Raw genomic sequence first — 23,754 nt, forward strand, 5'->3', positions numbered from 1 at the left:
GCTTTTAACTTTCTTACTCTTCCGTGGTTTACTGATCTTGGTATTTACAGAATACGTTTTAAAAAAATTCTGGCACAGTTCTCAAACATTTGTCCTTGCCTCATGTTCGCTTGGTTGCTTGCATTGTTGCATATGTAATTCAAATATTATAAATCAAATCTACATTATTTTTGATCTGCTTTTTAATTTTTGTGGTTCTGCTTTTTCAGGAGATACACCTTTTTACGCAGATTCTTTGGTTGGCACATACAGTAAGATTATGAACCACAAGAACTACCTTACTTTCCCTGATGACAATGATATTTCTAAAGAGGCAAAAAACCTTATTTGTGCCTTTTTAACTGATAGGTAAGATTTAAATTTTACTCAGAATGAAAGTAAGCTTTCATTAGTATAATTTCTTCTCATGTTGCAAGAAAATATGTATTTGTTTTGTGGGGGTCTTTGAACTGCTCAGGAGAAGTGAAATTCTTATTGTCTTGTTATGAATGCAATGTAACAACTTGGCAGCTGCCTGCCCAGTTCATGATGGTGCAAACAGAAGCAGCAGAGCTTCTTATAGGCAACAGTTAAAACCAGACTGTGCTCTGAAATGTGGCCACTGTGCTCATATAGGTATCTTCTTATGAAAACTTTGGAGTTATGTCTACTTCTTACTGTAGTTTGAGAGGTATTCAGTTGTCTTTGCTGTTAGATTGTGCCTTAAAATGAGTCTTTCCTTGAGAATAATTTATGTAATCTCACATGTTAACCAAAACATTCTTTAACAGGGAAGTGAGGCTAGGGCGAAATGGCGTAGAAGAAATCAAACGGCACCTTTTCTTCAAAAATGACCAATGGGCTTGGGAAACGCTCAGAGACAGTAAGTATAGTGCTTCTCTCAGAGATGAGTTGGCTTACTTAAGTGTCATGTTAGCAGAAGGACTGCTGTATTTTGTTTAAAGGGCCTTGGAGTTTTATTTACTCTGTACCAAGGAAAGAGATTTCTTAGTCACTTGAGTAGTATAATGATTATCATAATACTATTTTGCGCTTTTTTCTAGCTGTGGCACCAGTTGTGCCTGACTTAAGTAGTGACATTGACACTAGTAATTTTGATGATCTAGAAGAAGACAAAGGAGAAGAAGAAACTTTTCCCATACCAAAAGCATTTGTGGGCAACCAGCTTCCCTTTGTAGGATTTACCTACTACAGCAACCGTCGGTATGTATGCACAAAGCAGCTGACAGTGTGTGCTTTTGTCAACACTGCTTCTGACTCTTACCAACCAGTATTTAGATATGTCTATTCAGATTTTTATTAGTGATTCAGAATACTAATGAATCATAATCTTAGGATACTTTGGTAATGATAACCAGTACTGCTGGTCATGAGTACCTTAAAATATCAGACTGTATTTTTAAATGTTCTACATTGAGAAGATTATATAGTGATGCTGCAGAAGCTAAGCAAGAAAAATTCAGTGTTGTCACTGCTAGGCAGAGCTGCCTGCAGGGCACTGAATTGTGTATGTAGAGTCATGAATCAGGGGTATGAATGTCCTCTTTTTTTTCCCTGCAAATTGCTGTTCCTGAGCTGTGTGTGAAGTTTCCATTCTTTCCACCAGTGTTGTAGCATGTGATAAATTAAACCTTACCTTACTAGAAATAAAATATTTCCTACTTGCCTGCTTTCTGCTTCATAATTTTTCTCTTCTTTTTCTAAGTACTCATCCACTGCAGAGTGAGATTGTGATGATTTACAGTTTTCACTATTGCTTAAACACTTTTAAATTACATCAGTTAACATTATATTAATTCATACTTTCAGCAGTCATCATTATTGTAGGCCCTATGGGTAGCTATATCTACATTCAAAAGCCTTGATAACCTTTTCTTCTTTGAAAGCTGCTCTTAATTGCAGTGAGTGTCAGTCAGGCTTAAAAGTGGGGTAAAACTTCTAGTAGACCACGTCGGATAGAGACCATTGGCTTTAATAGCATTTCTGGATAGGAAAACCTGAAAGGAAATAAATCTGGTTTTCGTACTTGCACAGAGAGGAAACACTTTTTCAAGCCTGTGGTGAAATTCTTTCCATCTCTGCAAGGAGTTGGATTTGTTGTTGCTTTCTCCATAGTAAGGTGTAGGAGGATTTGCAGACTTTTTATACTGTTTGTTCAAGTTCAGCAGTTCAAGAATTTTGCCTACTGTTCTCATTTTATTCGTTAGTTTTTAAGAGTCTTAATTTTTGCCTTGTGGGAAGATTCTGGAATATGTTGGCAAGAAGGTGAATTAGCATGCAGAAGCTTGTTAATTGCAGAATTTCTTCTCTGCCCATCTTCCTTCTTGGGAGACAGGATCAGGAATTTAGTTAGTGGTTGTGTTTCGAAGAGCCCTGCTGCTAAATACTATCAGAACTTTGTAGGCTTACTGGTACTGTGATGCTGGCCTAGAATTGAACTTTGTCCTATAATATTTTTCTTGTGTGATTGTCTTGAAAAGTCTTCAATGACCATTCCTACTTACTAAACCTGTAATCCTAATTTTTTGTTTCCTTTTTGCACCGAAAATAGTTCAAACACTTTAAAAAAATCCATATTTGGACATTTTAACATGGACTTTGGAATACTAGCTGAGAACACTTTGTAGCTCTATCTGGCTTGTGTATTCTGGTCTAGATTGTGATGGGGCTGGTCCTGTGCCTGTTTAAGTAGCACATTCTCACTGCTCAACAGCCCTGGTGTGCAAAATGTGCTGCATTCTTTTACTCAAGACAGCAAGCCCCCTTATGTAGGAAACTGATTCACTTCCACTTTGTCAGCTGATTGCCTGATGTTTACTTCGACCATGGTTTGGAGATGCCTTTGATTTTGCCCTCCTCTTTTGGAAGGGTTTTTTTTTGTTATATGAAAATAGCCATGTGAAACAAAAAACAGGATATGTCCATCTTCCTTGGTTCATGTGTTGGAGAGGTTTTCCTCACATTATCTGATGCATTTAGAGATGCTTTACATCTCTCTAGATCAGTTATTGGGCCAAGGATATCACATCAAATGCCAGAGGAATTTGAAGATAGTAATTTGTATTTGTTTACCTGTCTTTTCAGAATCACCACAAAGAGAAATCTGTGGCATTTTTAAGAAACACTAATGTAAAATAAGAACACTGACTTCGGGGCAAACTTTTTGTGTGTGGAACTCTTAGTAACTTTGTTGAAAGTTACACAATCTCTGCAGAGTTTGCTTCATTACTGCTACTTGCTGCAGAAGTGGCTGAGTAAATATTTATGGGATGGAAGCCAATGAGAGTGTTGTAACCAAGGAAAGCAAAGATTTTTTTAAATGGTTATTAAAAGAAGAAAAGTGGTTGTATTAGTATTTGGCAGAAATCCTTTTTTTCTGGAGGCCTTTCTACCGCAGCTTTCTACTTTGCCCTTTACAATAATTTTTTTTTTTCTATTAAATGTGCTTAAATCTGATTATGTTACTGTTTGGTTATCCACATTTTGGAGCAATAAATGTGGGGGTTAACTTTTAGGATGGCTGTATTGTTTTATTTTTTCCATAATCTTGCCTTTAAACAACTTTTCAAATATAACTTTTAAAATGTTTTTGCAGGTATTTAGCTGTCTCTGCAGAAAATTCCAATGATAACAGAACAGGCTCCAGTGTGGACAAAAGTGTGGTATGTCTTACTAACTTTCAGCTTCGTTGTATCCTAGTAAAGAATCTATTGCATATATGGGCATAAACTGTTTGAGTTAGAAATGTCTCAAATTATTTTAGTGTTTGGAATGTGGGAAATCAGTTCATAATTTTTAGCTCTTTAGTATGGCCTCCCTAATAAAGTAATCGGAAAACCAGAATTTCCTTTCTTCATGTAACATTGGTTTTCCCAAATTGGGTAAAATAGCTGAAACTGCATACACATTTTGTGGAATAGGATTCACAGATTTTATCTTTAGAAATATCAGAGTGTTTGTACAGTATTTTTAGAGTGTTTTGCCAATCCCAGGTGTGTATACTAGCTTTGTGGCAGCCATGGAATCTGGACATGAGTGGGATGGGAAGCTTGGGCTTTCCAGCAACCTGCTAGTTTAATGCTGGAGCTGAACCAAATTGGAGGTGGCAGATTATGTACCAGGCCTGGGTATTCTGCTCCCTCCCAAGGATGCCCCACAGGCTATTAGGAGTTGGGGCACCGAGGATCTGCAATTCTAGAGCAGTTCACCTAGCAAAAAGTGCTCAGGAATTCTTTCAGTTACTTCTTGCTAAGATTCTTGACAGTCAGATTTCCAGGAAGGTACACTAAGGCATTTGAATCAAGGTCTGCTTGGATTCTCTGTAAGTTCTGATGTAAATCAAGCTATTCTCTTAGAACAGTTTGGTACAAATTACATTCTTTCCAGGAGTAAGCACTGTCAAAAATTGGATAATTAACTCTAAAAGAAATCTTGTCTTCTGTGATTTACTTTGTTGGTATTTTGTTCTGCTGTTTTCCATTAGTGTAGAAAAGAAGCAGATATTGATCTATGTTCCCTTTTCTCTTACACTTGTTATATAAAGGCTTTAATGATGTGTGGCACTACCCAGAAAATTTGTGAAGGGCAGGGGAACTGATTATATCCTTTATTTGGCAACTGAATTTATTAGTCATTTTAAGTGTCTTGATTCTTTATGCATATTGATGTCTTCCATAAATTTTGTTTTCTTCATAAGCATTTGGCTGTTACTATAAGTGAAATACAAAATCAGAGCCAGACTTACAAATATTAGAAGAAACTTAAATATTTTCACTGGCTTTTGGTTGACTTAGAAGAGAGGTACTGGATGGACTTGGCATAATTAGTGGGATACAGGCACCTGCATGTAGTTAAAGAACCCTCAAGAGTCCTGTCCATATTGTCAGATGTATTTGAATGTCTTGTGATTTTAACAGTTTTGGGAGGTTGAAGCTCTGGAAGGAGCTGAGTGATGCATAACATATAGGGAGGTTGAAATAAATGTTAAGTCTTTACTACAAGGTGTTTTTACCCCACAGTTCTTTCTCAGCTGTTTTTCTTTCATTACATGCTGCAATGAAAACGGTAATGTTGACACATGGTTAGCGAATTCATTAGTTCTGGAAATACAACTCAAGATGTTACCTGCTCTGTCTGCATTTTGACGTGGTACTGAGTGTCTTCTGGGAGAGACTGAGTGCCACAGATTTCCAGGAAATTCATTATGTTTTGCAAGTGTGTAAAACTTCTCAGAATTAGGCCACAAAGTTGAACAAAAATGGAACTCAATGTCCCTTTGCTGAATTTCAAACCTCTTTGAAGATCTGATTGTTTACTTTGATTTAGTACTGCCATAACCACCTGTAAACAATTTAGATACTAAGAAGGGGGAGATGAAGGGATTCTTTTTGTACTGGATCTTAGGTTTTCTTCATTGCTCAGGGTGCAGAACCAGACTCACCATGCTGTGGTAATTAAAAAGAAAAGACATAGGAAAAAAAGTATAACAGTTCCAGAGGGATTTTTCTTGACTTCTCTGCCGTAAACAGACTTTTCTATGGTCCTTTCCTCCCCTGCTTCCTACTCGAAACCAAGAACAAGCTAAAATATAAAGGAATGCTTTCATACTGAGTTAATTGTAACTCAGGATTTTCTCAAGGTATTATTTAGTCTGTTGATATCAGATTGTGCAGAACGTGTCCAGAAGCCTGTTGTCTCATCCTAATGTAATTAGACTGCTCAGCAAGCTTAGATAGGCCCCTTGGGGTACAGCCCTATGTGAGAACATCCAGAGACAGAAAGAAGCAAGAGGAGGTGAATAGCAGTCCAAACTAGTAGAAGTCCACAGAAATGCCTCAGTTGCCAGATGTCTTTTTGGACCTGTTTCTCATCTGTCTCAATTAGTTCCTATGTGCACCCTGTCTGGAAGGGCTATATAACATGAGTAACCAAGAAATGGAAGAGCAATTACGTTGAAACTTCTTTATCCTCTGTTTTGGGGCATTTGATGTGGTCCTTTTTCACTGAAGTGAGAGATAGCTTTTAAATGGCCTTGCTTCTTGCTCTGTTTCTCTGTGGTTCATACCAAGAAGATAAATGTTTTGGGTCCTCCTTCCATTTTCCTCAGAGTTTAGATTTGGAGGCCATCCCTGTGCTTTTGAGTACAACCATTGTCTGGTCCACGTAGTGTTATGTTCTATGTCACACTAGTAATTGGTTTTCCAGAGCTGCTCTGTAAGTGCTGAGATGCCTGTTTTTTGGAGTTAAAACAGGGAATGGGAAAGCAAAGAGTCTGAACCACTTGAATATGTTACTTTGAAGAGAGTCTTAGATTAGGAATCTAATTCTTCTCTATGCAGTTCCAAGAATGTTGAGGGAAATGTGGAAAAACTAAATCGGCTGAAATCCTGACAGGAATAGTGGGAAGGTTTATAGTGAATCAACATGAAGGTGACTTAATGAGCTTCCTCAAAGCTGACACTGTCTTGTTAATTGAGGATTTTGGTGATGCTGGAGTGGTATTGTGTCCAGAAATCCAGTAGAATGTAGATACTTTGAGACTGCATGAGAAGACTGAATTTCTGAGTTTATCTTGCTGGCAAACAGTACATGCTATACTGTAACATTCTGTATTCACATCTGAAGTTTGTTGCTCTCTTCACACCTTAGTACACTGCTAGCTGTAAAAACGATCTCTGACTAAATAGATGTTAAGAGCATTTTCTGCCCATTGCTGGTACCTGACAGGGCTGGTTCTGCTGCCTGAACTTGTTGGGAGCTTTAAGATGCATTGCAAAATACATGTGGTGGTTCATGCTAGGAAAAGAAACTTTGAGACTAACTAAAATGCTTTCTTGCATCTTTGCAGTAATATCTGTAGTCAGATTCTGCTGATGCATAAAACAAGGAGGGTTTGATGTAGCTGAGCCCTGTGAATTTTCACAATACGCTCAAATTTTATGTGTACAAACAACAAAACTGTGTTGTATCTTGTAATTAAATTTCTTAGATTTTGGGGGGCATCACATTTTAATAAGGTAAAATTCAGTGTTTTGGCAGAAGAGAGTAAGCTGTGATACAGTATAAGCAGCACTGAATATTCTAAAATGCCTTTTTAAATTTTCTAAATTTAATGCATGTTCTTTCATGTACAAATATATATGTAAAGCTGGAAAATATGCAGAAGATGATCTATGAGTTGGAAGAACAGCTACATAATGAAATGCAGTTGAAAGATGAAATGGAGCAAAAGTGCAGGTGAGACTTTGAACTTTAATTGTTTACATCATTTAAATACATCTAACACTTCAGTTCTGTCCTACTGCTCTAGGGATTACCAGAGTAATGCGAAGAATGGCATTGTAGTTCTCCAAGGGAGTTCCAGGCACAGGTTTAATTTATTCTAAAATTTTCCTGAGTATAGTACAAAGAAAATGTTTTCTTTTCAATGACACATGTGCAACACACATTCTTGTGAACACTTGAATATTTGAGTTTACCCAATATCGCTGTATTCAGGTGTTCTTTTGGACTGAGGTACACAATGATTATGCTGATCTTTTTGAAAAGGTAGCAATCCACTATATACACAGCATATAGTGGATTGTTAAAAATAACTAGCCAATTTCTAAATACAGGGTGCTTGCTGGAAAACCACTTCTTTTTTTTTTTTTTTCTGAGTGGCAGATAAGAACAACTATTTGCTTTCTAAAGTCTTGTTTCTACCTTGTTGAAGAAGGAGCTATGTGCAAATTTGCATTTTTCTTGCAGCTACACTTATGAACAAACAGTTGATATTCTTCTGTTCAGATAATCAGACATTTTTACTCAGATTCATGCAAACTAAATTCCCCTTCAGTTAGCTTCTGCTTTTGAAGTCTTTTCCTGAAGACCTAAATAATGCCAGGAGGCAACACTAGATATAGGATACAGGAAGAATTTAGGCTTATGAATTATGAATTAGGACCACAGTGTGTAGCTGTACAAGCTACTTATGTGTAAACCAGTAACCAAAGTGGTCTGGTGGGAACTTAGACTGTGTGACACTGTTGCTTACTTAAACACAACCTCAGTGCTCACACGTTCTGATTGCTTTCCGCATGGAGGACGTACACTGCATGAAGGATATTCAGTAACTGTCTTCCTGCAGTACTACTGAAGTTGTCTGGGCACAACAGTTCTAGTATGTCATGCCATTCACTGCAGTTAGTAGATAGGGTATATTGCTGCAACTGCTCCTTTTTGTAGCTGCCTCCAGGTAGTATTGTCTGGGTCCTTTTTGTTTTCCTCTTTGAAAAGGGATACCCAGCTGCAAAAATGCAATGGATGTGTCAATGTTATTGCCAGTTAAATCTGCACTTAACCTTGCTCTATAGTCCTGTGCTCTAAGACATGACTTCAACAGAGAGATTTTCAAATAGTAGTGTGCAAATATTTTTATCTACTGTGGAATTAATGAACCATTTTAGATAATTGGAAAGTCTCAACTAGAGGAAGTTTTAGCAGCTCACCAGGGTATTCTAATTGTAAGGGTAACCTGTTGTGTGCATATGCTGTTTTTACATTTGCAGATTAAGGAGTAAAATGTGGCACCTACATTTCTGCATATTTAGTCTGCAACACAGTTGATAACATAATACAGTTTACAGATTATTTCCAATGATTGTCTTTTTCCCATTTTAAATGTTCATTACAAAATGGCTTAGTCAAAGTACAAATGCTCACTTTGGAAAAACAGTGTGTATAATGTATCCTTTTCAAATATCGCTTAAATAATCTCATTTTACTTTTAGATCTTCAAACATAAAGCTAGACAAGATAATGAAAGAACTGGATGAAGAGGTAATTGTTTTCCTCACTAAAGCTGCCTTAGTTGGGTAAAGATGGAGTAAAGAATAGTACTTTTATGATTCTGAGACGTTTCTTCTGTGACCAAAAAAAATTGGTCTGAGTTTAAATTTGAGACCAAACCATCATGTTTCAATACATGGCATTGGGGGATACATTTTTAGTTGTCCACATTTTCAAAACCTTTTTCTTTCAGTAAGTCATGCTGATTTCTGTTTCCTCTGCTAAATGATCTGCTCAGTCTTGCTCATTATAATTTCTCTGGAGTTTATCAAAATCAATTACTATAAAAATTAATACACAGATAATTTTCTATTTAGTCCTTATGTTGTGACTTAATAATTTTAGTAGTTGCTTTACATATATCATATTAACAACAATTTCATAAATTTGTCATGTAGAAGTTAAAAAAAGCCATTGTTTCTGAAACCTTTTCAAGGAAGCCAGAAACTCATTCGCTGCAAACAGTGCATCAGTTTCCCTGAATAGTTAGCTGCAGAGGTACTGGCTTAGGGATTATTCCTTAAAATGTAAATAGAAAGTGAAAATGCTTTTATTTTTAGGGGAATCAAAGAAAGAACTTGGAAACAACAGTGTCTCAGATTGAGAAGGAAAAGATGGTATTGCAACATAAGATAAATGAATACCAAAGAAAGTTTGAACAAGAGAATGAAAGAAGACGGAATGTGGAAAATGAAGGTATGCCATGATGTCCAAACATTGTCCAAACCAATGAGGTATATGATGTGTTTTGGGGAATAATTTGCTACCATAGCATCTTAAATGCTATCCAGCTTTAAAGCCATCTTTTCACATAGTGAACACAAATTTTGAGTTTACTTGTATTTGAAATTGTTCTTATTTTCGAATTCTGTTCTCTGCAGTGTGAGTTACTGGTCTGCAAGCACAAAATTTGACCTAAAAGTGTATATAAGAAGCAGAAAGTCAACAAAAGACCTATTATAAGCCAAGAAGTTTTTGAGCATGTTCATGTAAAAAAACTCTCAGGAAAAAAATCCTAAGGATTTTTTTAATCTGCTGTATTAATGGTGCACTTTCTCTTTAGTGTCCACACTGAAGGATCAGATGGAAGACTTGAAAAAAATCAGCCAGCATTCACAAATGTCAAATGAGAAGATAACACAATTACAAAAACAAGTATGTCACTTCTGTTCCTTGTCTTCATTATTTCTTAGATTTGAGCATTCAAATGTATTGAGCATTGAAATGTAACAAAACTGGTCCCAATAATTTTTATATTTGAGAATCTTGTCTGGTTTATTTTAACAGCTAGAAGAAGCCAATGATTTGCTGAGGACAGAATCTGATACAGCAGCAAGACTGAGGAAGGGTAACACAGAAATGAGCAAGTCATTAAGTCAGGTAGAATCACTGTATAGAGAACTGCAGGAAAGGTGCAGAGTTCTGGAAAGCACAAAACTGCAGGTGGAGAAAGATTTTTACCAACTACAAGCAGCTTTGGAGTCAGAACGAAGGGACAGAACTCATGGATCTGAAATGATTGGAGAGCTACAGGGTAATTCTTCTGTATTTATACTTTACAAAAAAAGTTGTGATAACCCTATTTTATTAAATAAGGTACAGTTAGATAAAGGGAGGAAATCCAAACTGCAGACCAAGTGTGACTTGGTAATTTCTGAAGACTGTGTCTTGCTTCCTGGTCATGTCTGAGCAGCTCTTGGGAGGGAGAGAGAATGTCAAAATCAAAGAGTGGCAAACACTGATTGTAAGTGTGGGGCTGCCCTGACTAAAAGTCTGAGTCCAATGATACAAAAATATGAACAGCTGATAACAGTGCTAGAAAAGATGCAACATTCTGTCTTATTGCCTTCTGCAGTGGCCAAGTTGTTGACGTATCCTGCACTTTCTCTTCTTTCATTTGTGGATAAAGCTATTTTGTTGTTAAGTTGCATTTGTTTTCTTTTATTATGATTCTAAAATACCTTATAAGCAAGGTGAAGTAAGGGATGCAGATGTGGAATCCCTTCTTTCAGGATGCTTGGAGCTTTCTACCATTTGTACTGATTCTTCATCGTAGAAACTGTGCAGATACATTAGTTCATTACTGTGCCTGTGCTAATGGATCCTGTCTCTTAACATGTCATTTTACACCATCTGCCTGCAGTGTTGAGTTTCCGTAAGCCACAACCTTTTGATGAGGACTTTTCCTTTCCATACTAAAAGGGAGCTTATAACACACAGACTTTTTATCATGGCCTGTAGTCACGGGACAAGCTGTAATGGTTTTAAATTGAAAGAGTAGATTTACGTTAGATATAGGAAGAAATTTTTTACAATAAGGATGGTGAGACCCTGGGACAGATTGCCCAGAAAAATTGTTCTTGCCCCATCCCTGGAAGTGTTCAGGGCCAGGTTGAATGGGGCTTTGAGCAACCTGGTCTAGTGAAAAATGTCGCTGCACATGGTAGAGGGGGGTCAGAGCTTGATGGTCCTCAAAGATCCCTTTCAACCCAAGTGATTCTACTTAGTGTTTAGTATAAACTTCCGGTGCCACACAGGGCTTGTGGAAGATGCTATGGGGGATGTGGCATAGTTCCTTTGTCCATGCTGGAGCACATAAAAAAATAGAATTGTTTATGTTGGAAAAGACCTCTAAGATCATTGAGTCCAGCCATTAACCTAGTGCTGCCAAGGTCACCACTACACCGTGTCCCTAAGTGCCACGTTCACATGTTTTTTGAACAATTTCAGAGATGGTGTTTCTACCACTTCCATGGACAGCCTGTTCCAATGCCTGACAGTGGCCAATCTAAACCTCTCCTGACACTGTCTTGTAGAAGGATGTCATATTTGCTCACCTCTAGTCAACTGGGACCTTCCCATGACTTGAGTCGCGGTGAGGTGAATACATATGGTGTTAGTACCTGTAGGTCCACTCGAGACTGACTTTGTGTGTGACATAACCTTATCTACATATTAGTGGAGTTAGCAGCAGCAGAAAAGGTGCTTGTTGCATAGCATTGCCAAACTTGGATTAATGGAAGAAATTTTGTATGTTAGATATTGGAAGTGATGGAAGGCAGGTCCCAATATTCCCATGTGATTGGTTTTTGTGAATTATTTATTACTAACGGCATGCACAGAGAGTTGCTAAAAAGGTCAGTTTCCTCTACAATGTACAGCCTTTGCATGGCTGAAAAATTCGAAGGTGCAAATATTTTATGGGCCCAGAAATCAATAAAAGTTGAAAAGCCAATTGGTCTAAGTCAAGTAACTAATATTGAGTGGTATTTAATGTTTTGTCACAGTTCGGATTACAACTTTACAAGAAGAAGTAAAAAACATTAAAAACAATCTTGAAAGAGTGGAAGCAGAAAGAAAACAAGCACAGGATATGCTTAATCATTCAGAAAAGGTATGGTAAAATGATGTTGAGGCTGATGTTCTTTGTTAGCTTTTGACTATATTTTCAAGTAGTATTTATTGATGTTGCCCAGTCCTGTGTTAGTGCTCTAATAAGTCTTGTGTTAAAATTGTTAATTAAATGGTGCTAATTTACAGTCTCATGAGGATGGTCTCACAAGTCCTCAGGTAGTTCTTACTTGTAGCATTGGGCATAAAAATTCTGTTTGTCATTCGCTACCACTGATTCCTGGATTCAGCCCTTCTGCAAGTACCAAGGAATTTTTTCCTGCCTGCCTAACTAGCACTGCAGAGGCTTGGCTCTGAAAATACATGAGCTTTTTAAAACCCTGAAATTTAATTTTTGCTTTTACTGGATTTTGACTTGTCTGGATCTGTGCCAGACCTTTTGATCAGCTTTGAAGCTGAACTGTTTCAATTGGCTTTTTTGTCCTTCCATCCTTTCTTATGCATGGTAGCAGCATGTTCCCCTAACATCTCTAATCCCCTCTCTAAGATGGAGAAACAAGTAAAGAAGAGTCGAAGGAAATCCTGCACCCTTCTTAAAGACAGGCTGCATAGTTAGCTCTGTGTTTTAAGGTCAGGTGAAGACTTGCTGTGCTGTGTGGTCTATCCAAAAAAAACAGAGATATGACTACCTTATGAGGGAAAGGGCAAGCAGTTCTAACTTGGTGTTATGTGAAGCAGCTAATCAAAGGCAAATCCCTGTCTTCCCAAGCTCATCTCCAGTGCTTGGTTCGTGAGTTACTGTTAATGACTGGCAATCCTAGCAGTGAAATAATAGCAGTAATTCAGATTCCTCTATGCTCCTCTGTGCATTAGTCATGTGTCCTATTGAGGTGACTACTGATTGTTCAAACTGAGAAGTTTCTATTATCTCTCTAAGGTATAGAGTACTGAGAAAAAGTGAGTGAAGTTTTTTCCAGAGCACTGAGTACAGTTTTTGTCTGTAACCATTCTTTATTAAGCATGGAAAATAACATTGATAATTTCTTGATAACACTGAAAAAGGGAGTAAAGGAAATGTGATTCTCTCAAGTATTATAGAAATGCTATAGAAATCTGGTAACTTTTTTTTTTCTTATCTTTAGGAAAAAAATAATTTAGAGATAGATTTGAACTACAAACTCAAATCGTTACAAGACCGGTTAGAACAGGAAGTCAATGAGCACAAAGTGACTAAGGCTCGATTAACTGACAAACATCAGTCAATAGAGGAGGCAAGATCAGTTGCAATGTGTGGTAAGTGTTTGTTTGTATACATAATAATAGTGATAATACACAATAAAAGATATTGTGATTATGATATCTTAAAACCCGTTGTCTTACAATACGGTACTCTTGCACAAGTGTTTAATCCCTTGTGTAAAGAAAATGCATATTGAAGTCTTAAACCATGAAAACTACAGGTTCTAAACTATTTTTTTCTAGTATGGTACTTGTTCCGTCAAAATTGCATTGTTTTGCATATCTTACTGCGTTTGTAATTTAAAGCCTTCCTTGGCTTCTAAAATGCTATTGACTCCTGAAGTTCTGGCTAAAGCTAAATGGAACTGAAAGAACAGGTTATCAAATGTCTTAGGGCATTCTTTCCTTTGTAACTGCATTAAAAATATCAGTGTTGTATTAGGCCTGTCTGAAGTGTAAAGTTTCTTTTATAGATACATATTCATGAGTCAAAGGTGTGTCTTGATATCTCTCTTCACAGAGGTTTTCTCTGTGAAGGTCATCAGTGCCTAAATGTGACTTCTCAGAGAGCTAACACGATAGCATTTCTTTTCTTTTGCTCTGTTCATGGAAATGGAGTTTTACCTTACTTCATAATGATTACTTCAAGAATCTGCATTTTTTATTTTGTGCACTATTTATCTTCCAGTTGTCATAATAATATTCCAGCACTTTGAATGCAGATTGGAATTACATTTCTTTTTTAGTGCTCCCTGTAATAATGCCAGGAACCTTTTACTCAGTAATCAGTCCATCTAACAGCAGAAGAGCTTAAATAGCTGAACAAAAAGGTCTGAAAAATATTAGGGAATTTAAGACTGTGTTTACTGAAGCATTCTTGCAGATACTACATAGTCATTTTTGTTGTTTTTCTTTCCTTAATCTTATTTAGAAATGGAAAAGAAGGTAAAGGAAGAACGAGCAGCAAGAGAAAAGGCAGAAAATCGAATAGTTCAAGCTGAAAAACAGTGTTCCATGTTGGACTTTGACCTGAAGCAGTCTCAGCAGAAACTAGAACACCTTCTTGAGCAAAAGGAGAGACTGGAAGATGAAGTAAGTAAAATGTTCATCACTAATGATTTTCTGTGTAAGTAAGAAATTAGAGTTGCACTGAGGAACAAAATTAAATTCAGTTACAGTGAGCTCCTTATAAAATACACCTCTCAGTACAATTGAAGACAGTTGTTGGCCTAAATAGTGTTAGGTAATTTCTGCTTGTTTCTTAGCTCTTGGATGCCTTATGTTTGTGAACCCGCAATTTAATTTGATGCACTTTTGTGTGTTTTCTTGTAAAGGGAAGAACTTGTTTGTGAATTTGACTGTATAGTCTGATTGGTTTGGATGATTTGCAGGTCTGAGTTTGCATTCTCTTAGAGAAGCTTTTGTTCAAGGAAACGCAATTAGACTATCGAGTGTGAAAACTAGGTACTAAAAACAGTAGTTTCATTCTTAGATTTTCTTTACAGGACACTGAAAATAAAGGTTATAACACATTTCTTAGGGGTCACAACTCATGTAAATTAGTGTTTTTATAGCTGGTAGGCTGCAGGTTTTTTTAGGGTGAGAAGTTCTTAAGGTCTGAAATCACAGAGAGGTCTGCAGGACCTTTCAGCAGACATTTTGGGTTTCTTCCATTGTTGCTGTTAAGATAAGATAAAACAAATTTCAGACTTTGAAGTAAGCTAAGTATGGGAAAGCTTTATCATCATGCAGCATCATAGCCGTACATTCTGTGAGGGGAGCAACTTTATATAGGATTATTGCACTGAAGAGTTCAGAGATTGAGGAATATTTTTGCATATAGTACACTGTGTAGCATCTAGTCAACGATGTTTGATGTAAAATAAACCATGTATGAAACAACCACATGCAATTGGTTATTCAGCAAACACTCCTAAAATGAAGCATTTCTTGTTTAGGTGAAGAATCTGACGCTTAAGCTGGAACAAGAGACGAGTAAGCGAATAATGGCACAGAATGAATTGAAGGCACAAGCTTTTGAAGCTGATAACTTGAAGGGTTCCGAGAAGCAGCTGAAACAGGAAATCAATACACTGTTGGAAGCAAAGAGATTACTGGAATTTGAATTGGCTCAACTTGCTAAGTAAGTAAAAATCTGAAGTAAAATGGAAAAAATTGCCTAATTATACATGTGGTGTTTTGTCTGTTCTTGTTAGTGAATAAAGTTCTCTGGTGCATAGGCATTATCTCCTGAACTAAAAGAGTATTTTTAGCTGCATGTTGTGATTTCTGTATGTAGCCTTCAGTGTTGGAAGATTTTTTTATGGCTGTGATGCAGAACGATTCTTGGCTCATCATTCTATGTCAAGACATATATATTTATGTATATACATATGTCACTTTTATTTGAGTGACTTCTTTGTGGTTCAGCTGTGATACTACTTACTAAATCACATGGGAGTTTTTGTTTTATTACATGGGAGTCAATGGCATTTTTCCCCTTTAATTACCTGATTCTTTTTCAGAACATTTCTTAAACTGACTAAAGATATTTTTCATTATTAATCTATCATATCATATATGTCATATCTTCCTTCATCTGACTTAACATTTCTCCACTTAGAGCATTTTTTGTCTTCTAAATTACATACTGAGATGATCATCAGGGTACAATAATGAATGTAATTAAATCAGTATTTTAAGATACAGCAAACGGTCGGTCTTTGTGAAATATTATGTGTACAAATGTAAGATCTTTATAGGATGCTATTCTGGTTAGAAAGAGTCTTTGTCATTTGTTAGTGGCTGACTTTACATATTTTCCTTTTTTTTTTTTTGTTCAAAGACAGTACAGAGGAAATGAAGGTCAAATGCGTGAGCTTCAGGATCAGCTTGAAGCTGAGCAGTATTTTTCGGTAAGACTTACAAGGAATAGAGTGCTACTTTTGACATAAAATTGTTGAACAGTGAATAATTTGCCATTAAATTTTTTACAATGTAAACAACCACCAGAGATAAATCAGCAATTCAGAAAATCCTGCTTGAAATGCAAACAGTGAACAAAATATTAGAGAACATTAGGTAGTTTATCTGTTTCTTTGTAGCTGTTTGTCAAAACTTTCGTATTAGATAGAGTAACTCTTATCTGAATTATTCACCAGAGTAGTTCCTATCTTTGAGGTTGGAGAAGAAATACTTTTCTGACATAATTGCAGACCTTACAGAGAGTTCAAAATCTCCATACTTACTGCAAAGTACTCCGTGCTATTGATCTACCATAAGTATATTTAAGAACTGTAGATCCAGTAGTGTTCTGTATGTATTCCTCATCCTTCTAAAAAGATACCTTCTCTGCACCTGAATCCCTGAAGAGCCTTACTGGGTACTCCAGGGAGTCAAAATGTGTATTTCATAGATTTAGTTTGATCTGTTTGATTTCTGTGAAAAGAAACAATAGCATGAGATTCTCTGTAACACCTGAACTTGAAGTACATTTGTGAATATACACAAAGTACTTGGGGAAGTACTTCTAAATTTGGTTTTTCCTTTGAGTGGCAATAAAATTTTCGTGTTTTACTAAGCTGCCTATGGTTGTCTCTCAGTTTTCTCTTTTTTCAGTAGCTTGTGCTTTAAATGAGACATTCGCAATTCAGTCTGAATATTCAGCAGAAGTAGTTGACTGTAGAAGATCAGCTTGTAACTTTGAGACTTCCAGGTGGTGTTAATACACTAATTAAGAACAGGAGCCATTCACATGAATCAGGCCTCTGTTGAATCACTTAAGAGAAAGTCTGTGCACGAAAACCTTAAGATTCTAAGAGAAGCGATCCATGGGCATAAAAAGAATACAAGAGCTGAAAGCACAGGACAGTATTCGGCTTCTTTGAATAGTGTTTTGAGACAGTGATGCTGCAAAAGGATGCCATTTTGTCCTGTTGTCTCCAAGAGACCTGCTCAGCTGTGTCCTAGTGCCTTCCCTTCCCTTTGTCAGCAGGTGTGTTTGTACAGCTATGTAGGAATATAGGCTAGAGAACTGAAAAACTAACTTGGTCTCATCTGTTCCCCACTCAGACGAAACCGGAAAGGAGCATCTGGGACAGGCAGGAAGGAGGAAATTCCTTTAAAGACAGTATTGGCATGTGTTGGGGTTTGACAGATTCAAACTAACTAGTCTGAAAACAATAAAGAATTTCACTGGAACTTGAATAATGATTCTTTTTTTATGCTTTCTTTTACAGACACTTTATAAAACTCAGGTTAAGGAACTGAAAGAGGAAATTGAGGACAAGAATAAAGAAATGCAAAGAAAAATGCAGGAGTTGCAAAATGAAAAGTATGCCCATTGTGTTTCTCAAATACTCAGACGTTTTTCCATGTATTATGGTCTCACCAATCATAAAGATTTTGATTCAGATTTAAGATGTTTGAATTCCTTCAGAAAAGCTCAGGTCTCAAAAGTGTTCCGTAACACCTTGTAAGGTGGCAGATACACAGGATGTTACCTGTGCTGACTCACAAAGCCAAACATGGTTGTTCATATTTACTTTGGACCCTATAGTGTCTGGAAGAAAAATTACGACTTCTCTGAGGCTTTAGTAAGATGCAGAATTTTGAGAAAGCATTCCAGTTTGTGATAACCACCTTGCTGGTGTAACAGCTTTTTAGGTTTGATTATGTTATCCTGATAATTACTTGGTATATTTCTGTAGTCAATAAAATTGAGAAAACTCTTTGAATTTGAAATTTAGTGTACTTCTGATTACGGCAAAGTTAGTTAATCCAACAAGCATTAGTTGTGATGTACTGTTTTCTAAGCTAGCAAGTAAGAAATGTTTTTTAAGCTTGTTTTTCCAATTTCTTAATTTATTTAATGTACAATTATTCTGAAGAAGGAGGCTGTAGTCCTGGGCCCGAAGTAGAGTTTCTTTCTTCTGAAGTCTGTCTCTTGTTCTACTTGAGTATCAGCATTGTAATACAATCTGAAGGGCAGAGGTTATGTAGTGTTCATGATGCATTTCAGTGGGCCAGGAAAGGGAGGAAGAAAAGATACTGTGCTAATAAATATGATGTAGGAGGCAAATACGTGTGTCTGGGCAAAGTTGTATCCAACTACAGAAAAAAAAAAACGGGGAGGGAGGAAGAGGTAGGCAAAACTTCCTTTATTCTTCTTGTAGTTGCTTTTTTTTCCTTTTTTCCTCACTTAGTTTTATAAATTCTTTGCATTCTGTTCCCTCACTGTTCTCTACAGTCTTATGTTCATTATACACATTTTTCACTCGCATACAGGTATGGGAATTGTGATGATGGGTGAATTTGGGTTAAGTATCTTTTGATGGACCATTCTGTACATATTATTTAATTTAATTTTTTATTCCTCAAAGGCAGGAGAAATTGGCAGCTGGTTTCCTAATGACTAGTGTTTCATGGATGCTTGAAATTCCAAGTAAATTATAGTAACCTTGCTGCTGTAGCTTGGGTGGACCATCAAAAGATATGAGTGTACAGAGTGTGGGTTTGTAAGTCTTGTTTTTCATAAGAAACTAAGAAAATAACAGCTAAATGAGTTGTATAATTTGGTTTTGTTAGTCTTCCTGAAAACTTGGAGTGTATTGCATAGGAGAATGAAATCTTCATGTCCTTTTTACAGAGAAACGCTTGCTACCCAGTTGGATTTAGCTGAAACCAAAGCTGAGTCGGAACGGTTGGCACGAACACTCCTTGAAGAACAGATTCATGAACTGAGTCAGGAAAGCAAAAAAGCAGCATCAAGACACAGGCAAGAATTGACTGATAGGGACAGCATCATAAGAAGGGTAAATTAACTGTAATTAATACCTGTATTTATCACTTCCAGCTGGAAGCTTAAATGCTAATTTTTATGAAGTCTTGTTGTGTACATAAGAGATAACTCCTTAGGTACCTAAGTTTTGGGCTCACTTGGACTTAAACACACAAATCTCATCATGTTAACTCCTAAAGAAACATAGATTTGATTAATCTGAGGTGAAGCCGGAATGAAAATCAAGTGAATGTCTACAATTCAGTTATTAAACCTCTTGTATGTACTTCTTGTCATTGCCTAATGTATTCTTTAAATCTTGTAAATATATCTATATATATTAGAGAGTCTTACTGCAAAATAACTTAGTCTTTAAAAAAAAGAAAAACAATGCTTTAAGAGTCTTGAGGTTCACAATGCATACCCCAAACATAGCTTTTGAGTGTTAGTATGAGGCTTATAAAGGTCTTTAACTGAGAAGTCTCAAATAACAAGCCACATATTGCATAGTTGTTTTATCATTATTGGGTTTTTTTGACTTAGCCTCAGCTATGCACATTTTCTTAAGAGTCCTGGGGGATGTAAAATTCTAGGTATAACCAAATTTGGATCAATTGCTCAAAGCTTTTTCTACCATGGGTATTCCACCTCTGTGTAAAGATAATGGAAGTAGTGTTTGTTTCATATGTTAACCTTTTTTAGGCTTGAAATATCCAGAATGCCACGATTTCTTAAGAAGCATTTGGAAGCCTGTCTCTGTCTCTCTATGGCATCAAAGGAATACCTTGTTTCCAATGTTTGTTGGCTTCAAATATTCTGATCATTTTGTCAGGCAGCTTCATACACAATCATTTGTGTAGGCTTCAAACAAAACCTTTTTTCAGGACTGCAATTATGTGTGGTTTTTAATACATAGTTGTTAAGTGGTTTGCTAAGTGATCCAACTGTGGCAGCTAATGTATTCAAAGTGTTGTGGTTTTCTGTTTCAACATTATTTATTTTTTAGCAGCCTGGGTACATATTTATCTATGTATGCATTCACTTAGACCAAATTTAGTTTTATTTTTCTCCTGATTTATACCTGTTTTTCATGATTTGTAACAATTAAATTTAGCAGGAAATATCTTGTATCTACTGTAGCATGCAATGCTGAGTGGTGGCATCTGTCAGCTGCATTTCTGTCTGGATTCAAGTGGTCACATCTTTAGGTACTACTCCTAAAGTACCACAAATTAATTGAAAGTTGCCACACTTAATAACTGACAATCTAACTTTGCCTAAGTTGAGTTTTTAATTATATGCTACAGTGTTGTCAGTTCTGCAAAGGTCATTTAAAAAAATTCTTTCTGGGACAGGTGTATTTTGAGCCTTCTGGAAAATCAAGACAGCACAGAAGAATAGTGCCATTTCACACAGGCAGGAGGTGTTCTGAGTAAATGGCTGTTACAAACTTAGGAGTATTTGACTTAATAGTATTATAAATACTTTTAAAATTTATGGCTAGTTCTTTGTTTTAAAATGTGTTTCTTTTCATTTAGCTGGAAGAAACTAACAACACATTAACCAAAGATGTTGATTTAATAACAAAGGAAAATACAGAGATCAATGAAAAATTTAAGAAACAGGAGGAAGGTATGTCATGTTTGGAGTTTTGAGTCATCTGTTCTGAAGTACAATTGAATTTGAAGCACATGTGGAGAACTGAGAAATGGGAAAAGATGCTGCTGTTTATCTTCCCTGTTATTTTGGGCTTTATGAAGAATAATATAAGTCATTGTTTTCATCTTGAAAATATATCTTCTATGTCAATTGCACCATTTTTAAAAGGGGAGTAAGGAGGACCCTAGGAGCTACCAACCTCAGTGCCTGGGAAGGTCATGGAACAGATGATCCTAGAAGCTGTGTTAAGGCACAGGGGGGACAGGGAGGCAATTTGAGTCAGCCAGTACTGCTTCAGCAAGGGCAAGTCCTGCCTGACCAGCCCAGTTTCTATCTCCAGTATTTACAGTAAAGCAGTATCAGTATTTCAGTTTCCTTAAGTTCTCACTTAGATAAAGAATCTAAATTGTGATCTCGTGCAGATCAGTGGATGGGCATTCTGTTCGTATGCATTCTGACTGTATGGGAAGGTACTTTATTATTCAGTTTACTCCCATGATTTTGCATTTGAGCAAGTGTTATAGAATTGGAATGCATGCTTTAATATCTGATTATTATGAGAGCAAAGGCCTTATTTGTTGTGTTGCCAGTGTTGTTGCACTGTAGGCAGGAAGGCATACTGAAATATTTTCCCTCAGTTCTGCTTTTCCATAGTAGCAGGAATTGGGTGAGCAAGCAGCTTTCAGTGTTTTTAAGTTTATGGAGTCTGTTACTTTTAAGTACTCGACAATTGTTCTTCAGCTTTGTAGTTGTGGTGGGAAATTCTTATCAGTGAACTGCATACTTCTAGATACTTTGGGAACAGATCAGCAGACTGGAGGTGTGATAGAAAGATTGGTAGAATGAAGTAACTGGTGTGGGAGAGAGCAGTGGGGGGGTACATAACAAAGTAGTTCCTTGTTCAAAGACAACCTTTTTCCCCATGCTCTCGGCATGCCTGATTTGAGAGTCTGTACTAAATGTGAGTCCAGTCATATCAGTCTTACTCTCTGTGGGTACTGACTTAATTTTTGGCACTGCAGAAATGCTTGCTGTAGTACAAACACGATGGAAGTGCAGCAACAAACTTAGTTATCTGGAAACAAAAATACATATGTTTGTTTTAGTATTTCATCATCTTGTCTTCTTGATATATCCTTCTGGTAATTTTCTATCATGATAGTAGTATTAAATCGGTAATTTTTACCTTTGCAAGCTGCATTTTACAACACAGGAAAATGGAGGGGGGAATAAAGGTGCAATTGTAAAAGTAATTAAGTATTTGCCTTGTCCTAAAATACCTCAATGTTGAATATTATTTTAACAGATTACAACATGAAAAAAGAGGAGGAAATTAATAATATTAGACTGTATTATGAGAAGAGCATAAACACTGAAAGAACTCTGAAGACACAGGTACAACTTCTTATGCAATTTAATAGCAATAATTGCTTTGCATATTGTAAGTTTATTGCTTTTTTGAGCTAACTCTTTGTAGTTCTTTTGAAATAAAGTTAATATTAACCATGATGCATAATATGCACTGTTGTTATTTAGCTGAGTAAGTTTTGATGTTGTGACCTTTTCAGTATCATTTTGATTGTAAGTAAGGGCCGTTTATGTTGGTGAAGGGTTTTTTTAAATTGAATCCTGTAACTAGAGGAACTAAGAAGTTTTGTGTGAAACATAATAGCATATATCACTTTTTTTCCTGGTTCTCCTTTTTCTTAACAGGCTGTCAACAAACTGGCTGAGATAATGAATCGAAAAGATTTTAAAATAGACAGAAAGAAAGCTAACATGCAAGATTTGAGGAAGAAAGAGAAGGAAAACCGAAAGCTCCAATTAGAACTTAATCAAGAGAAAGAGAAATTCAATCAGATGGTAGTGAAATATCAAAAGGAGCTCAACGAAATGCAAGCGGTAAAATGATCTTAATTTTTATGTCATATTGTGGAGTAATCTCTGCAGAAAAAAAATGTACTGGTCTACTTCAAGAGAAGTTCTTTTTCACATGTTATAGGCTACAGAATTTTAGTAAGGCAGTGAACCTGACAAGTGTGCAGCTGTGCTTATTCTCATTCATTTCCCCCTTCTAAATTCCTGACTGTGGAAGTTACTGGTACATTACAAAGGTTAGAAACGTGAATACTGTTTAGGATAGTAAACTGGTAGCAAACTGCCAGTTCATTTCACTGGAATTGCTGTCTCCTTTTCATAACAAATCGTAATTTAAGAGATGAATCAGACTGGTTTGTGCTTGAATACATTGCTGGGTCTTTGATATTTAACTTTTTCCCCTTCCAAGGCTAAAAAACCCCTTCATTATAATAATTTGTTGATGCTATCAAAAGTATCTAGATATATTAAAAAAATAGTAATGAGTTTTATTTTTGGAATGCTTTGCTGCCATATTTTTGGTATCACACTAACTATACATGTGTATATAAATACAGCAACTAGCAGAAGAATCTACATACAGGAATGAGCTGCAGATGCAGCTGGATAGTAAAGAGAGTGACATAGAACAACTACGAAGGAAAATTTTGGACCTCCAGCAAGGAATGGATTCTACCAGTGTTGCTAGTCTCCCGACAGATGAAACAGATGGAAATCTTTCAGGTAAGAGAAAAGCGTATTTGAACTATGTGATCTTGTGCATACACAAAGTTTTGGAAGTCATTGTTTCAAACAAGTGGCTACTTACAGTCTTCTAGCTGTCTCTTTCTAAATCACATCTTGACTTCCTTTCTTGTTTGTTTTTATTACATAGCTTAGCTGTGTTTATTTAAGTCTTCATTTTTTCTCACATCACACTTGCCACTGTCTGGCTTGGCATTAGCATAATTTTTATCCACTTTCATGGAAAAAGTATTTTTACATCTGCTGTTGTTCAAATACAGTGAATACTGTGTGCA

General features: G+C 36.4%; 1 protein-coding gene across 1 annotated transcript in view; it reads left to right on the top strand.

The window, feature by feature from the left end:
* The window catches only part of ROCK1 (Rho-associated, coiled-coil containing protein kinase 1), an 83,402-nt gene that overhangs the window by 42,289 nt on the left and 17,359 nt on the right, over window positions 1-23,754 (top strand). Inside the window, exons 8-27 of the mRNA XM_009081461.1 lie at window positions 210-348; window positions 771-862; window positions 1,044-1,203; window positions 3,596-3,662; window positions 7,148-7,236; window positions 8,772-8,820; window positions 9,390-9,525; window positions 9,893-9,984; window positions 10,117-10,363; window positions 12,117-12,223; window positions 13,323-13,473; window positions 14,351-14,511; window positions 15,378-15,562; window positions 16,265-16,334; window positions 17,658-17,752; window positions 19,067-19,232; window positions 20,737-20,830; window positions 22,164-22,252; window positions 22,571-22,759; window positions 23,293-23,458. Of these exons, the coding sequence (XP_009079709.1) occupies window positions 210-348; window positions 771-862; window positions 1,044-1,203; window positions 3,596-3,662; window positions 7,148-7,236; window positions 8,772-8,820; window positions 9,390-9,525; window positions 9,893-9,984; window positions 10,117-10,363; window positions 12,117-12,223; window positions 13,323-13,473; window positions 14,351-14,511; window positions 15,378-15,562; window positions 16,265-16,334; window positions 17,658-17,752; window positions 19,067-19,232; window positions 20,737-20,830; window positions 22,164-22,252; window positions 22,571-22,759; window positions 23,293-23,458 (2,544 nt within the window). The remainder of the gene's footprint in view (window positions 1-209; window positions 349-770; window positions 863-1,043; window positions 1,204-3,595; window positions 3,663-7,147; window positions 7,237-8,771; window positions 8,821-9,389; window positions 9,526-9,892; window positions 9,985-10,116; window positions 10,364-12,116; window positions 12,224-13,322; window positions 13,474-14,350; window positions 14,512-15,377; window positions 15,563-16,264; window positions 16,335-17,657; window positions 17,753-19,066; window positions 19,233-20,736; window positions 20,831-22,163; window positions 22,253-22,570; window positions 22,760-23,292; window positions 23,459-23,754) is intronic.

Source organism: Acanthisitta chloris, unplaced genomic scaffold, assembly GCF_000695815.1.
Source record: "Acanthisitta chloris isolate BGI_N310 unplaced genomic scaffold, ASM69581v1 scaffold2669, whole genome shotgun sequence".
Classification (NCBI taxonomy): Eukaryota; Metazoa; Chordata; class Aves; order Passeriformes; family Acanthisittidae; genus Acanthisitta; species Acanthisitta chloris.